At 39.5% G+C, this 17,364-nt stretch overlaps 1 protein-coding gene across 2 annotated transcripts in view; it reads right to left on the reverse strand.

Annotated features, from left to right (window-relative positions):
* Window positions 1-17,364, reverse strand: part of NALCN (sodium leak channel, non-selective) — a 759,765-nt gene that overhangs the window by 428,578 nt on the left and 313,823 nt on the right. For both annotated transcript variants that reach the window (XM_044284936.1, XM_044284935.1), the window contains one exon: window positions 977-1,108. In XM_044284936.1, coding sequence (XP_044140871.1) covers window positions 977-1,108 — 132 coding nt within the window. The remainder of the gene's footprint in view (window positions 1-976; window positions 1,109-17,364) is intronic.

The raw sequence follows: 17,364 nt of genomic DNA on the forward strand, positions 1-17,364 counted from the left end.
TTCCTTACTTGCTGTTTTGTTTCCTGTTTCAGAGTAGAATTAATCTATTATCTGATTCAATGTTTGTACTGAGGGAATCAAAATGTTCAAAAAAAAATGCGTCAGAAAGGGGGGTAACCAGTCTTGAACTTGTTGAAGGGATTGCTCTAAAACAACCTATTTCTAAACGCAGCCACACTCAACGATTAAAGTCTAGTTCACACAGTCAGCATTTGGTCTGCGATTCCCATCAGTGTCTGTTACTGAAAACCGAGTACGGATCAAAAACACAGGACATATGCAAATCTGTCCATTATAGCTTATCTCCGTGTAGACTCTTGGCTCTAGATAGCAATCACTGATTGAAATCACTGACCATACAGTGACTTAGACCTAACTGATCACTGGAGGTCTAACTTTTGTAAACTACAATTTCCTCACATATCACACCGTATGATGTGATAAGTGCGGTGTATGATTGTTCTTAAAGTTACATCTGCTTTTCATTTATACATTCAGCAAACATAATTAGGTTACGTAAAAACAAGAAATGGTTTTGGACAGATTCAAATCAGTTCTGTATAGAAATAAAGTATCCAAGTCAAAATTAGAACTTCCATGCATGAAGTACTCATGTGGTGACAAACCTTTGAATGAAATCAGGAACTAATTATGTTTAATATAACTATGTTCTTACAAGATGTGTCATTTAATGTTTGAAAATGTTATATAAGTGTTCCTGTCGGTTGCACTCTTAATGATAATAAGCAGCTTAGCAACCATCATGGATTGCCTACAGAGGTTCCACTCAAGCATCAGCTCATTACCACTGACATTTTCTTGCAGGAATCTAGCTCCCGGATTATTGGCTGACAGCCTTTATTCATTATCATACAAAGGAATTCAAACAAGTTGGGAATATGTTGCTGGGGATCTTGAAGTAATGATTTTGAATGGTACATACATAACTGCCTGAAATGTTAACTTGTACACCCACCTCGGCAAGGTAGAACTCATCGTATTGTCTTCTAAAGTTCTCCCCTTTGTAGTAGTTGCTGGCGGCGACAATTACATCTACAGCCACCATGCTTAGTATAAACATGTGGAAAATGGACGATCTCATCATTTTCTGCACATGAGGAAACAGAAGACATGAAAAACATCACTCAGGATTACATCTTTTCAACATCTCCTCTTACACATCATGTTCAAACAGGAATGATCACATTGTGCTGGTTCCCCATAAATGAATAGATGCTTCTTGTTATAAATATGTAACAATCTGCAGTCATTTTACAAATGGTATATGGTATTCATGCAAATTGCAATCAGCATGGCTTTTAACTGTACCTCAAGCGTGCTTGTGTAAGTGGAAAAGACAGGTTTATTGGGGAGGAGAATTAAAGAAACCCTTTATCTGGTGAACTGAATTTGTCATTTTGTCAAAGTAAAAGCATTGTTAATTCCACAAAGGCTAATGCAAAGCATTATCTGCCATGCTTGACATCATAGGGCAATGTGCTTATTATAGTACATTAGTGTCAATACTTGTTTGTACTGCATTGTGTATGACGCTTTTACATTTATGCATAACAAAATATTTCCTATCCAATGTGATATGTGATTCAGAAGACAGAAGTGCAAGTAGACATGGAAAGAAATGTAAAAGGTACAAGACCTATTCCACAAATGTCCACGGTAGAGATAATGTTTGGGTACTGTCGTTAATATATGGGTATAGATGGACCTTGCTAGTACTATTGGTTCTGTTACAGCTACAGTAAAGACTAGCTTAGAGGTTCCATTGAAATGTAACTTTAAATAAAATGGTTTTAAGTTAACATTCCTGGACGGTGAAGTCTGCACATTAACATGGAATGAACTAATGTGATTTAACATTGCCAAAGTAATAAAATGTTACATTACTGTATCTAATGCTACATCTCATCCAACCCACTGACCCAGATTGTACAAAACACTTAAAGATTAACAGCAGTGACTCATACAGTGTGCGACTTAAAGGACAAATCAACCTAATAGAATTAGATCTTACATAAACCAAGCATCCAGAAACATTCTTAAAGACATAAGTATTTCATATTTGACTTTGTATTTGATATCTAAATGCTAAATGCAGACCATCAGTTCTGACCATTCCCAAAGCTCATTGAAGTTTTATTTAATTCAGTTATGTTCTGCTACAATGAATCTTTTCATAAAGCGATTTATTCTTACATAAACCAAATAAGGCTACTTTCACATTAACGTTGTGGGTCATGACAGGTCCGCCTTGCTCCACATCCCAGGACGGAAAGCAAACCGCAGCATGCTGCCATTTGCTCTCCGGTATGAGAACAGAATGCGTTTTGGAGCATTCCGTTCTGTTCAGTTACGTTTTGTCCCCAATGACAATGAATTGGGAGAAAACTGAAGCGTTTTTTTCCGGTATTGAGACCCCATGACGGATCTCAATACCGGAAAATATTAACACTAGTGTGATAGTAGCCTAACCAGAATGTTCTTCACACATTAGTAAAACATGATAGAACTTTAAAGAACTTGACATTTTTGCTATAACGATCCTTCTCATAAATGATGTCTTATGGTAAATTATCATCACTTTATATTATTATTATCATCATTATATTCCTTTTGCTATGAATGTTTTACAAAAAAACTCAGGTGTCAATCAATTCTACCCAACTCATATATGCTCCAATTTGCCCTGAAAATTGGTGTATAGCACCTAAGACTCCTAGGACTCTCTCAAAAAGCAGAGAAGAAAGTCATAGAGGATGAAAGAAAGAGACCCAAGAATAACACTCCACCGGAAAAGAGACATGTAAGTCAGTTCTTCAAAAAGGAAAAGAATACTGCTTGTCCTCATATAACATTTCTCTGAATGAGACGTGCAAGTCAGCTCTCCTTCCAAAAGTAAAGAGACTTGCGTGTCTCTTTTCCAGTGAAGTTTTAAGCCTTATTCGCACATCAGTGATTTTCAGACATGTGCTTTTCGTGTTCTCCATTCTCCACACGTTCACTCATTTTAATGTGTGTATTTAAACAGGTTTTAGCACGGTTTGCTGGTCTGGGGCTTTAGCATGGAGGCATGCTCTATTTTGTCCACATAAGAATCCATTATGCCCATTATAGTCTATGGGCCCGTGAAAAACACGAACCCAACACGGACACCATCCATGTTTCACAGACCATTTATAGGAGATGCTCTGAAAATTAATTTTTAGCTGTGCAGTGTCAGTGGAACACGGATGACACACAGAACAAAAAAACGGCACAAGGACAAAATATAGATTCTTCACAGATGAATCACTGACCCTCTTATCATGGATTTCATCATGGACTGGTGTGTGAATGCTGCTTTACACGTGGGTCTCTGTCTGATTCGCCCAGATTCGTTAAAATCAGATTTCTTTGGGAAAATTTAGGATGAATTCCGAATCGATAAAATTGATTCACTCATGTCTACCATACAGTAAAACTAATATGTATCTGGGTAGTGTTATTTGTTTAAAAGATGTATTATCTGCTCCCCTGGCTGTTAAAATAACTATTTGTAGGTGACAATCAATGTAGCTTCGTGCCAGAAAAGTAAATTATGTGTAAAGAATTTCCAGTACACTTTCCAAGCAAAACATTTTAGCTGCTCCCATGACAAATAAGCAACTCTACTTATCATCTGACTAGTTTTAAAGGGCATCTGTCAGCAGATTTGTCCATATGAAACTGGATGACCTGTTACATGTGCACTTCGCAGCTGATGGCATCTATGTTGGTCCCGTGTTCATATGTGCCCACATTATACTTTAATATATGCAAATGAGCTTCTAGGAGCAAAAAGTGTGTTGTCATCAAATCTAGAGGCTCCGAACTCTCTCTGGAACTGCAGTGCCCTCTGCAGTCTGATTGACAGGCGTGATGAGGTTTTCACTGCCTCTAGATGTAACGATAATGCCCCCGTTGCTCCTAGAGGCTCATTTGCATAAACAATGGCATCAGTTTCTCAGTAAAGAAGGCACACATGAACATGGGACCAACACAGATGCCTTCAGGTGCCAAGTGCACATGTAACAGGTCAGCCAGTTTCATATGTATAAATCTGATGACAGATCTGCCCTTTATATCTTTTCTCTATAACAGAATATTTCAAAAGTAAAAAATAGCAACAAATTCACATTCTACTCTACAAGATTTCAATAAAAATTATCTTAATGTCATTTTGAGATGTATACTGGGAAAATGTTGTTGTCAAAGTCCTTCCAAAGTATCAGAAATGTGTAAAATCTCTGACCATTCTTGTCACATTTTCTGGTAAGTGGAAAAAAAAAATCAAGTTGTTGATTCCTACTCTATGTGTGAAGTCTGTGCATAAGTTTACCTACTTTCTTCTGGTGGAATTCCCAGACAAGGCAGCTTAACACTTAAATATTTTGCAGCGCACGCATAATTTTTTGCATGTGTTGTCAAGTTTGACACTAACTGACAGAAGTTTTAATGTAAACTTCAGCTTTGTTTGCATAGTTTAAAATGGTCTGTGATCAGATTTCATAATACAAACTGCATACATTATTAAAGGGGTTGTCCGGGTTCCGAGCTGAACCCAGACATATCCCCATTTTCACCCGGGCAGCCCCCCTGACTTGATTATCATAGCAGTTCATGCTCCAATGCTCTCCTATGCCCTGCACTAAATTGAGCAGGGCAAAGGCATTTTTTGGAGTTCCGGTGACGTAACAGGCTCTCCATGGGGCTGCCAGGCAGAGGCTTCCGCCCAGCAGGAAGCCCGGTCGTGTCACCGGAATTGATGGGCAGGCTTTAGAGCTGCCCTAGCCTGTAAAACTTTAAAACGCTTTTACTTATGCAGGCCATTCTGAGATTGTTTTCTCGTCACATATTGTACTTCACGACAGTGATAAAATTGAGTCAAAAAATGTCATTTTTATTTATAAAAAAATACCAAATTTACAAAAAATGAGCAAATTTCCACATTTCAATTTCTCAACTTTTATAATAGATAGTAATACCTCCAAAAATAATTATTACTTTACATTCCCCATATATCGACTTTATGTTTGGATCATTTTGTGAATGCCATTTTATTTTTTGGGGACGATAGAAAGCTTAGAAGTTTAGAAGCAAATCTTGAAATTTTTCAGAAAATTTCCAAAGCCCACTTTTTAAGGACCAGTTCAGGTCTGAAGTCACTTTGTGAGGCTTACATAATAGAAACCACCCAAAAATGACCCCATTTTACAAACTACACCCCTCAAGGTATTCAAAACTGAATTAACCCTTTAGGTGTTCCACAAGAATTAATGGAAGATGGAGATGAAATTTTAGAATTTCATTTTTTGGGCAGATTTTCCATTTTAATCCATTTTTTCCAGTAACAAAGCAAGGGTTAACAGCCAAACAAAACTCAATATTTATTGCCCTGATTCTGTAGTTTACAGAAACACCCCATATGTGGTCTTAAAATGCTGTATGGGCACACGGCAGGGCGCAAAAAGGAAAGTAACGCTATACGTTTTGGACTGTTTTTATGACACCATGTCCCATTTGAAGCACCCTAATGCACCCTTAAAGTAGAAACTCCAAAAAAGTGACCCCATTTTGGAAATTACGGGATAAGGCGGCAGTTTTGTTGGTACTATTTAAGGGTACATATAAATTTTGGTTGCTCTATATTGCACTTTTTGTGAGGCAAGGTAACAAAGGGTAACAAGAAAATAGCTGTTTTGGCACAGTTTTTATTTTTTGCTATTTACAATGTTCATCTGACAGGTTAGAACATGTGCTATTTATATAGAGCAGGTTGTTACGGATGCAACAATATTTGTTTGTTTGTTTGTTTCAGTTTTACATAATAAAGTATATTTGGAAAAATATTTTTTTTGTGTCTCCACATTTTGAAAGCCATATTTTTTTTATTTTATGGGCGATTGTCTTAGGTACGATATAATTTTTGCGGGATGAGATGACGGTTTGATTGGATTATTTTGGGGTGCATATGACTTTTTGATCGCTTGCTATTATACTTTTTGTGATGTAAGGTGACAAAAAAATGGCTTTTTTGACACAGTTTTTTTTTTTTATGGTGTTCACCTGAAGGGTTAGTGTGATATTTTTATACAGCAGGTTCTTACGGACGTGGCGATACCTAATATGTATACTTTTTTTTATTTACTTCAGTTTTACAAAAAAAAAATATGTTTTAGTGTCTCCATATTCTGAGAGCCATAGTTTTTTTTATATTTTTTGGGCGATTGTCTTAGGTATGGGCTCATTTTTGTAGGATGATGTGACAGTTAGACTGGTATGATTTTGAGGGGCATATGCCTTTTTGATCGCTTCGTGTTACACTTTTAGGTGTTTTTTAAGCACAGTTTTTATGTGAATTTTTTGACGGTGTTCATCTGAGGACTTAGGTCATGTGATATTTTTATAGAGCTGGTCATTACAAATGTGGCAATACCTAATATGTCAACTTTTTTTTATTTATTTAAGTTTTACACAATAATATCATTTTTAGTGCAGGCATCCTCAAACTGCGGCCCTCAAGCTGTTGTAAAACTACAACTCCCACAATGCCCTGCTGTAGGCTGATACCTGTAGGCTGTTCGGGCATGCTGGGAGTTCCGCAGTTTGAGGATGCCTGTTTTAGTGTCTCCATATTCTGAGAGCCATAGTTTTTTTTAATGCTTTGGGCGATTGTCTTATAAAGGGTATCATTTTTTGAAGGATGAGGTGACATATGCACTAATTTTTGAGCGCTTGCTATTACACTTTTTGTGATGTGAGTTGACAAAAAATGGCTTTTGACACATTTTTTTAATTTTTTTTTTACAGTGTTCACCTGAGGGGTTAGGTCATGTGATATTTTTATAGAGCCAGTCGTAACGGACGTGGCAATACCTAATATGTATACTTTTTTTATTTATTTAAGTTTTACACAATAAATATAATTTTTGAAACACACAAAATCATGTTTTAGTGTCTCCATATTCTGAGAGCCATAGTTTTTTTTTTTTTTTTGGGTGATTATCTTAAGCAGGGTCTCATTTTTGGTGGGGTTAGATGAAGGTTTGATTGGCACTATTTTGGGGCGCATATGACTTTTTGATTTCTTGCTATTACACTTTTTGTGATGTAAGGTGACAAAAAATAGCTTTTTTGACACGGTTATAATTTTTTTTTTACAGTGTCCACCTAAGGGGTTAGGTCATGTGGTATTTTTAAAGAGAAAGTTTTACGGACGCAGCGATACCTAATATGTATACTTTTGAAACAAAAAAAATTATGTTTCAGTGTCTCCATATTCTGAGAGCCATAGTTTTTTTTTTATATTTTGGGTGATTGTCTTGGGTAGGGGATTTTTTTCAAGATGAGGTGATGGTTAGATTGGTACTATTTTGGGGGGTATACGCCTTTTTGATTGCTTGGTGTTGCACTTTTAGTGATGTAAGGTGACAAATTTATAATTTTTTCACATTTTTTTTTATTTATTTTGGGAAAAGGAAGTTTTATTTTTACTTGAAACTTATTTTTATTTTTTTTACTTTCTTTTTTTACTTTTATTTTTGTCCCTTCCTCCCTGCACGGACATTGCACGTGCCGTGGTCAGTGCTGACCGTGGCACATCAAGGATTCACAGATGCCGGCGCATGCAGCCGGGCTATCAGTGACTGCCGGACCCCTGCCGCGGATGGGTCGGGCGCAGCTCCTGCACCTGCCCAATCACAGTGCCGTACATGAATGGCGCTGGTTCTTAAGTCACGGACATCTGCGTCGTACATGTACGGAGCGGGTCCTTAAGGGGAAAGGTTTAAGAAAAACTATCATAACTCGGGAACAAACAGAGCCTCGGATCAACAAAAGAAATACAGTGTTTTAATCAGATGAACCCCAGCTATGTGTCTATGCAGACGGTTAGATAGGGAGAAATAAATATGCAGGAACAGCACACAATGGTCCATACTTCTACCCGGAAGATGCAACAGCCCGCACCAGCCATGGATCCAGTAAGCCAGAAAATATGTAGAAATCAAACAGCGGTGGCAGCATCTCCAATTATTTCATCTTTATTTAGGACTTCACAGCATACAAAAAACTGAGCAACGTTTCGGCTGTACAACAGCCTTTATCAAGCAGAAAAGCAATATAACATATATGCATATAAATACTAATACGCATGTCTCTGCAACGGCGGCTCTACTCTAAGTCATGCACGATCGTCAGGAGCGAGATCCCGCGATAGCTGACGTCAGCCGAAAGCAGCATGGCAGAGATCACGCCCACTCGATCACGCAGAGATCGATTCAAGGATAGGTAGTGAGATACATGGATGTGTTTAGGGTGAGCCTTGGTTGGCTTTGACAATAGTGGGTGTACCGTGATTTTAGTATTTATAGTTTTTTGTATGCTGTGAAGTCCTAAATAAAGATGAAGTAATGGGAGATGCTGCCACCGCTGTTTGATTTCTAGTTAGATAGGGAGGTCACTGGTGGCAGATTCCCTTCAAATATCAGATAACAAATATGTATACTATCGTAAATGTCTTTGTAGAAGTCTGTGTACTAAGAGAGTTCCTTTGTTTGTTCCTTCTTTTCCTGATATCTTCGGAATTAGCTTCCCTAGCAATTTTTGGCATATTACACTTCAGGGGTAATAACACCAGTTCCATTCTTTCATTACATATCCTACAACAGTGTTGTGCCTACACATTGGAGTACATAGAGAAGTAAGGGCCCTGTAGCAAGGATCAAACCAGGCCCCCACACAGAACAGAAGGGTTCACGCCTAAACCCCTTTCAATGACCAATGACCCTTGGGCCATTTTTCCATTGCCTCATTTGCAAAAAGTTTATCCTTTAGAGGGTAGAGTCCTGGCCATGATTTTGCCTCCAGTAGAAGAGAAATAATCCCAACTAAGAACAGGCCTCCTGTTGCCCTGGGCCCCTTAGCAGTCGCATGGACTGCCGCTATGGTAGTTAAGCCCCTGTGCCTGCACATGACCACACAATAGAAAAAGGTAATTCTTCTTAATCCTGCTTCCCTACACAAACATAATGTACGTAGCACTTGTATGTTCATATTTTTTAAGCCACATTCTATAGCATAGCACAGCTAGAAATTCTCAAGGTACACAGATGATGGGTGGTTATTAACGGTACATACTCAGATTGGGTCACTGTCACTAGTGGAGTACCTCAGGGGTCAGTATTGGGCCCTATTCTCTTCAATATATTTATTAATGATCTTGTAGAAGGCTTGCATAGTAAAATATCAATTTTCGCAGATGACACTAAACTGTGTAAAGTAATTAACATGGAGAAGACAGTATACTACTACAGAGCGATCTGGATAGACTGGAGGCTTGGGCAGATAAGTGGCAGATGAGGTTTAAGACTGACAAATGTAAAGTTATGCACATGGGAAGGAATAATGCAAGTCACCCGTACATACTAAATGGTAAAACACTCGGTAACACTGACATGTAAAAGGATCTAGGAATTTTAATAAACAGCAAACTAAGCTGCAAAAAACAGTGTCAGGCAGCTGCTGCCAAGGTCAATAAGATAATGGGTTGCATCAAAAGGGGCATAGATGCCCGTGATGAGAACATAGTCCTACCACTTTACAAATCATTAGTCAGACCACACATGGAGTACTGTTTACAGTGCTGGGCTCCAGTGAACAAGGCAGACATAGCAGAGCTGGAGAGGGTCCAGAGGAGGGCAACTAAAGTAATAACTGGAATGGGGCAACTACAGTACCCTGAAAGATTATCAAAATTAGGGTTATTCACTTTAGAAAAAAGACGACTGAGGGGAGATCTAATTACTATGTATAAATATATCAGGGGTCAGTACAGAGATCTATCACATCATCTGTTTATCCCCAGGACTGTGACTGTGATGAGGGGACACCCTCTGCGTCTAGAGGAAAGAAGGTTTTTACACAAACATAGAAGAGGATTCTTTACGGTAAGAGCAGTGAGACTATGGAACTCTCTGCCTGAGGAGGTGGTGATGGTGAGTACAATAAAGGAATTCAAGAGGGGCCTGGATGTATTTCTGGAGTGTAATAATATTACAGGATATAGTTACTAGAGAGGGATCGTTGATCCAGGGAGTTATTCTGATTGGCTGATTGGAGTCGGGAAGGAATTTTTTATTCCCCTAAAGTGAGGAAAATTGGCTTCTACCTCAAAGGTTTTTTTTTGCCTTCCTCTGGATCAACTTGCAGGATGACAGGCCGAACTGGATGGACAAATGTCTTTTTTCGGCCTTATGTACTATGTTACTATGTTACACAAATAAATACACGTATATGAAATATTTTTTTTTAGGCCAAAAGTGCATATATGTTACAGTGCCTTGCAAAAGTATTCACCCCCTTGACTTTTTTCAGGTTTTGGTGCCTCACAACCTGGAATTAACATGGATTATTTGAGGATTTCCATCATTTAATTTACAGAACATGCCCAAAACTCTGAAGATGTTTGCTTTTTTATACTGTGAAGCAAACAACAAATAGGACAAAATAACAGAAAAAGTCAATGTGTAAAACTATTCACCCCCCTAAAGTCAGTACTTTGTAGAGCCACCTTTTGCGGCAATCACAGCTCCAAGTCGCTTTGGATAAGTCTCAATGAGCTTGCCACATCTTACCACTGGGATTTTTGACCATTCCTCCTTGCAAAACTGCTCCAGCTCCTTCAAGTTGGTTGGTTTGCACTTGTGAACAGCAATATTTAAGTCTGACCACAGATTTTCTATTGGATTGAGATCTGGGCTTTGACTAGGCCATTCCAACACATTTACATGTTTCCCCTTAAACCCCTCAAGTGTTGCTTTAGCAGTGTGGTTGGGGTCATTTTCCTGCTGGAAGGTGAACCTCTGTCCTAGCATCAAATCACGCAGAGTGGTACAGGTTTTGCTCAAGAATATGCCTGTATTTAGCACCATCCATCTTTCCCTCAACTCTGACCAGTTTCCCAGTCCCTGCTGAAAAACATCCCCACAGCATAATGCTGCCACCACCATGTTTCACTGTGGGGATGGTGTTCTTTGGGTGATGTGATGTGTTGGGTTTGCACCAGACAGCGTTTTCTTTGATGGCGGAAAGTTACATTTTAGTCTCAATAGACCAGAGCACCTTCCGCCATACATTTTGGGAGTCTCCCATATGCCTTTTTGCAAACTGTACAGCTTATTTTGTCCTATGTACAGATACTCCTGTCTCTCCTGTGGAACTCTGCAGCTTCTTCAGGGTTACCTTAGGTCTCTGTGCTGCCTCTCTGATTAATGCCCTCCTTGCCCGGTCCGTGAGTTTTGGTGGGCGGCCGTCTCTTGGCAGGTTTGCTGTTGTGCCATGTTCTTTCCATTTGGTTATGATAGATTTGATGGGGCTCCTGGGGATCATCAAAGATTTGGATCTTTTTTTATAACCTAACCCTGACTTGTACTTCTCAACAACATTGTCCCTTACTTGTTTGGAGAGTTTCTTGGTCTTCATGGCAGTGTTTGGTTAGTGATGCCTCTTGCTTAGGTGTTGCAGCCTCTGGAGCCTTTTAAATAGGTGTCTATATGTAATAACAGATCATGTGACACTTAGATTGCACACAGGTGGACATCATTTCACTAATTATGTGAAAATCAATTAGTTGCACCAGAGATTTTTATGGGCTTCCTAACAAAGGGGGTGAATACATCCGCACATGCCAATTTTCTGCTTTCTATTTCTAAACAATAGTTTTTTTAATATATTTTTCTCATTTCACTTTACCAACTTAGACTTTTGTGTTCTGATTCATCACATAAAATTCAGATTAACAAAACATTGAACTTAAGGCTGTAATGTAACAAAACACGAAAAAAGTCAAGGGGGTGAATACTTTTGCAAGGCACTGTATATGGGGAAATTCACATGTGAAATTTTGTGATGCAACTTATACAACACAAATCTTCATCTATTTATCAATATCCATATCCACTAGTAGCAAACAAATTCTGCTTAGAAAATGAGAATGCTGTGCATTTTCAAATCTGCAGCATGCTCATTATCTTGTGGAAAGCCACAGCAAAATACAAGCGGAACTCAGTGAGATAGGAGGCAGAGGAATTAAGCCACATGTGAACATAGCCTAAGGCCTCTTGCACACGACCGTATGGCGTTTTCAGTATTTTGCGGTCCGCAAAAAACGGATCCGCCAAAAATACGGATGACGTCCGTGTGCATTCCGTTTTTTTTTGCGGAACAGAACAGCTGGCTCCTGATAGAACAGTACTATCCTTATCCGTTAAGTGGACAATAATAGGACATGTTCTATCTTTGAACGGAACAGAAAAACGGAAATGGAAGGAATACGGAGTACCTTCCGTTTTTTTGCGGATCCATTGAAATGAATGGTTCCGTATACGGTCCTTATACAGAACGCAAAAAAAGTATTGTAAACGGAAAAAAAAATGTTTGTGTGCAAGAGGCCTAAGGAAGGCTATTGGGAAGTAGATACTCAATTCAAAACGCACTCTACCTGTCCAAGAAAATTATATCAACAAGCTAAAAGACAACCGATAGGAGAGGATCTGTCAGCAGAAACTGACTTATTATATGCTGGCATTACATAACCGAAAAAGAAAAAAAGGATCCTGTAAAAAAAAACAATATATGGATTCTGTGCATCAGTTATGCACATTTGGCATCCGTTTGACCCATTTCCATCTGAGATCCGTTTTTCTTAGATGAAAAAAAAACATCCTGCAAGCAGTACTGTTTATTCTGCGTAAAAAATGGAAATGGCTCAAACAGATGCCAATTGTGCACAACTGATGCACAGGATCCCTTTCTTTTTATTTTTTTTTCTCTGTTCTTCTGATGGATCTGGCAGTGATGTGAACTCTCCCTTATCCTGCCCTGTATTATGGTTTTGTTTTTTGGCTAAATCATGTGTATGCTTCCTATACTTAGAAGAAGGCAGTTCAATGCAGAGCATGTGACTAGAGCAAAGCTTTGGCGATCTGGACAAAAAGTCACTTAAGAGTGGATGTTGAAGGGCTTAGTGATAACACAATTAAAAGAGGGAACATAAAATCTTCAGGACACTATAAGTTATAAATTGCAAAGGGAGCACAATTTAACATTGCAAAGGGAGCACAATTTAACATCGACTATTATGTGATGCATCTAGTGTGCTCTCTCCTGACAGGTTCAATTTATAATTAAAACTACAAGGCTTCTGGATCCGGCGCCAACATGGACGGATGTGCTGAGTAGAGCTCCGCATCTGCCTGCTCTGGAAAACCTCTGCCAACTATCAGGCTCGGTACAGATGTAGATCTGGGCCCATAGTCACCCGGACGTCCCCGGGCATCATATGGAAAGATTTTGAGTCAATATGGGGAGTAGAAATCGACAAAAGGGGCAACAGAGAACAACAAGAGCAGCGTCGGTGCCGCGCGAGATGGCGGAGTATGACCCCTCCCTCCGCATAGATCCTAAAAAGGCACTGCCATTACCACCTGAAGGTGATCTTGTGGAAGATGAGAAGACATCGGGTGGAATAAGTGTGGATTACAAGAGGCTGGCACTCGAGGTGGCTGCGCGAATATTACCTTACTTACAGGAATCCCTCTCCAGTACAGTCTTGGCGTCCCTGGCGCAGCTACAACAGGAAATATCTAATCATGGCCGGCGCTTAGAGGAAGTAGAAGAAAGAGTCAGCTCCCTGGAAGATGACCAAGCCAGCCATTCAGCGAACTACTCCAGTCTTCTACAAGAGAACAAAAGGATAATCGCAAAATTGGAAGATTTGGAGAATCGCTCCCACAAAAATAATATAAGGTTAGTCGGAATACCGGAATCTGTTCCACTAAGTGATCTTATACACTTATGCGGCCAGGAACTCCCCAATGTGCTAAATATATCATCTACATGCAAGGTAGAGAGAGCACATAGCGTGGTCCAGCTCCTACATTAACCAAACAACACCAAGATGGCTTTCCTCTGCACGTGGCACTGGATCAAAGACCTAGACAGGTCATTGTTCGTTATCTTGACTACTCAGAGAAGGCCTCTATCCTCCGGGCATACAAAGACCGCAACGGAATTCTCGATGGTTTGCTCAGAACTGTATCGGGCCCAAGTCAGATTTGCACTAATCTACCCTGCGACACTTAAAATTCATGATAACAATGGATCTGTGCACACTTATCAAGACCCTCAGGAGGCAAAGAAAGCTCTACAAGACAGGAACATGAATGTCCGAACGTAGCAAGAACAAAGGAATGTGCGTCATGGACACATGCCACAAAGGACCTCACCGAGGTCTGATGTAGATGCCAGTGCAGCTTTAGATCCCAGAGAACAGAGGAAGAGACCAGGAACATTAGGGGACTCATGAAAAGCTGATGAAAAATGTATGCTGTTTCGCTAATGTTTAAAAGAAAAGATGCAGGTAACGATTTCTTAATTCAAATACCCCGTGATTTTGCATTGTAGCATGTGTCGTCTTACAGAGTTATAAGAATGCGGTTCACCACAAGCTTAGCATGTCTAATATGAATAACTGCGCCCATGTTGGGAAGAAGTGAAGTCCAAATCAGTTCTCATCTAAGTGATCTTAGGTTAAGGTTCTTAAATGGGTTGTTTGTTGTATTATGGGGGGTATGTTGTGGGAAACGGGATTGCACATCTCAGAAGTATGGTCATATACAGTATATAGATATAAAAAGGCACATATAGAAAAAAACAAAAAACACCAAGTATAATTCTAGATTATGACAAAGATAGTAACGTAGAATGTTAAGGGTCTGAAATCACCACATAAGTGTTTGATGATAGACACCTCAAGCACTTGAAAGCAGATATTGTGCTGCTTCAGGAAACTCATTTGACTAGAGCAGATTTTACTCGCATGCAAAGAATGTGGATAGGGAAGGTTTTAGGTTTGCCAGCTTGTTGTTGTTGATCCATAAAAATTTACAACATAAAGTGATATCAGCTTCTGAAGATCAGGAGGGTAGATTACTACATATACATCTCAGCGTAATAAACGAAACGTTGAATGTATTTAATGTTTATGGCCTGAATGATAATAACTCAGAATTCTTCAAAAACTTGAGGAATATAATCCTTCAAGACACGGCCCCCCTTCGGATAATAGTGGGAGATTCAAATACAGTGATGTCTCATGATGAGGATAGACGTAGCTCATTGACTAAACTAGTAAAACCTAGACATAGAGACACTATTCTAAAACAAATAACTTCGGAGGTGGGATTACATGATGTGTGGTGCAGTTTGCTGCAAGCAGCGTTCAGGTGTCCGCCTGCTGAGCGGAGCGGAGGCCAAACTCTGCCAGACTGATGCATTCTGAGCGGATCCACATCCACTCAGAATGCATTAGGGCTGGACGGAAGCGTTCGGGGCCGCTTGTGAGAGCCTTTAAACAGAACTCACAAGCGGAGCCCCGAACGCTAGTGTGAAAGTAGCCTAAGGCTGTTCTGAGGGGTAAAATATTGGCTTACACAAAAGAATTGACTGATCTCCTTAGGGAATCATACACCAACTATTTATCTCACCCCTCAAATAGTTCCAAATCCAATGGCAGGCAGCAAGGCTGAATATGAAAAAAAGAAGGAAGTGAAGCTCTTCAAATATGGAAATAAATAAGGGGGGCTTTTAGCCTCTTTGGCAAAAGGGATGAGATATCCCACACAGATATCTGCCTTGAAAAATTCACAAGGCACTTTGATCCATCGGCCAACAGAAATAGTAGATATCCTAAGGGATTATTATGTTAATCTTTATTCACAATCAAATTATGTACCCACGTGAGAAAAATCGTGGTTAGAATCCCTTTCCATGTCCCAGATCTCTCAGGCTGATTTGGCAATATTGAATCAACCCATCACAGAAGATGACGTTCAGACAGCAATACGCCAGTCAAAAAATGGCAAGGCGCCAGGCCCTGACGGCTTTACGAACGACTTCTATAAATTACTGGCACCGAGATTATCTAAAATATATCCCTATATAACCAGATACTACAGGGCCAGAATTTGACGTCTGATATGAACACGGCATATATTAAAGTGCTGCCTAAAGAGGGCAAAGATGGCACTGTGCCATCTTCATATCGTCCAATATCCCTCATAGACAACGACCTCAAATTTTTGTCAAAGATATTGGCGGATAGGTTAGCTCCCTTTATGCCCAAACATATAATGACTCATCAAGTAGGATTCATTCAAAATAGGTCAGCGGTGTATAACATTCGGAAGGTGTTGGCGGTACTTGATGTGATCAAAATGAATCCACATGTCCATCCATCTCCAGCTCTATTAACTATGGATGCGGAAAAGGCTTTTGACAATGTGAACTGGAGATGGTTGAACGAAGTACTCGACACTATGGGCTTTACAGGTCCATTTAGGACATATATCTCAGCATTGTATTGCTCCCCTCTAGCAAGGATTTCCATTCCAGGTTTCTTGTCAAGGCTTTTCCACTTACAAAAGGGTACTAGGTAGGGGTGCCCTTTATCTCCCCTGTTGTTTAATTTGGCATTGGAGCCACTATCTAGGGCAATGTCCTATAATGATCAGATTAAAGGCATAGCTGTGGGTCAGAAAGTGCTCAAACATGCTTTATTTGCCATGGACTTTTAGATTTTTATGGCACAACCACAATCAGATATACCAATCTTGTTTGATCTCCTCACTCAATTTGGTCATATGTCAGGCTTTAGCAATTCACTTTATTAAATATTTGGGTATTAAAATAGGAAAAACACCGGAATCATTATATGCCTTAAACTACCCTCCTCTGTTTAAAAAAGTTATTTCGGAACTAAAGTCCTGGTCGACATTACCTCTTTCCTATCTCTTTCCTAGGGCGCTGTCATCTATTAAAGATGATAAGCTTCAGTAAACTTTTATACCCCATGCAAACACTGCCACTTCTCATAAAACATACTGATATCCAAGCCCTGTTAATGGCCTTCCTCTCTTTTGCTTGGCAGTCTCAGAGGAGTAGAATATCTTTGCGCACACTCGCTAGACATAAAACAAGAGGAGGGGTGAGCTTTCCGGATATCAGAAAATATAACTTGGCCAACTTGATGAGACATAGTTTAGACTGGATGAATGAAACATCCCATTATTCTGTGTCATTTATAGAATCAGAAATGGCTAAACCCTGGAGTCTAAACACTTTATTACACACAAAATATGCAATGCTAACTACTCAGGTAAAACACAGTGTCCTGTTACGCGATACGATAGCAGCCTGGAAGGCGGTTAGAAAGTTATTTAATTTGCCGTTCTTAACATACAAAAAGCTGAGATTGTGGAACCATCCAGA

This window comes from Bufo gargarizans, chromosome 3, assembly GCF_014858855.1.
Source record: "Bufo gargarizans isolate SCDJY-AF-19 chromosome 3, ASM1485885v1, whole genome shotgun sequence".
NCBI classification, from domain to species: Eukaryota; Metazoa; Chordata; class Amphibia; order Anura; family Bufonidae; genus Bufo; species Bufo gargarizans.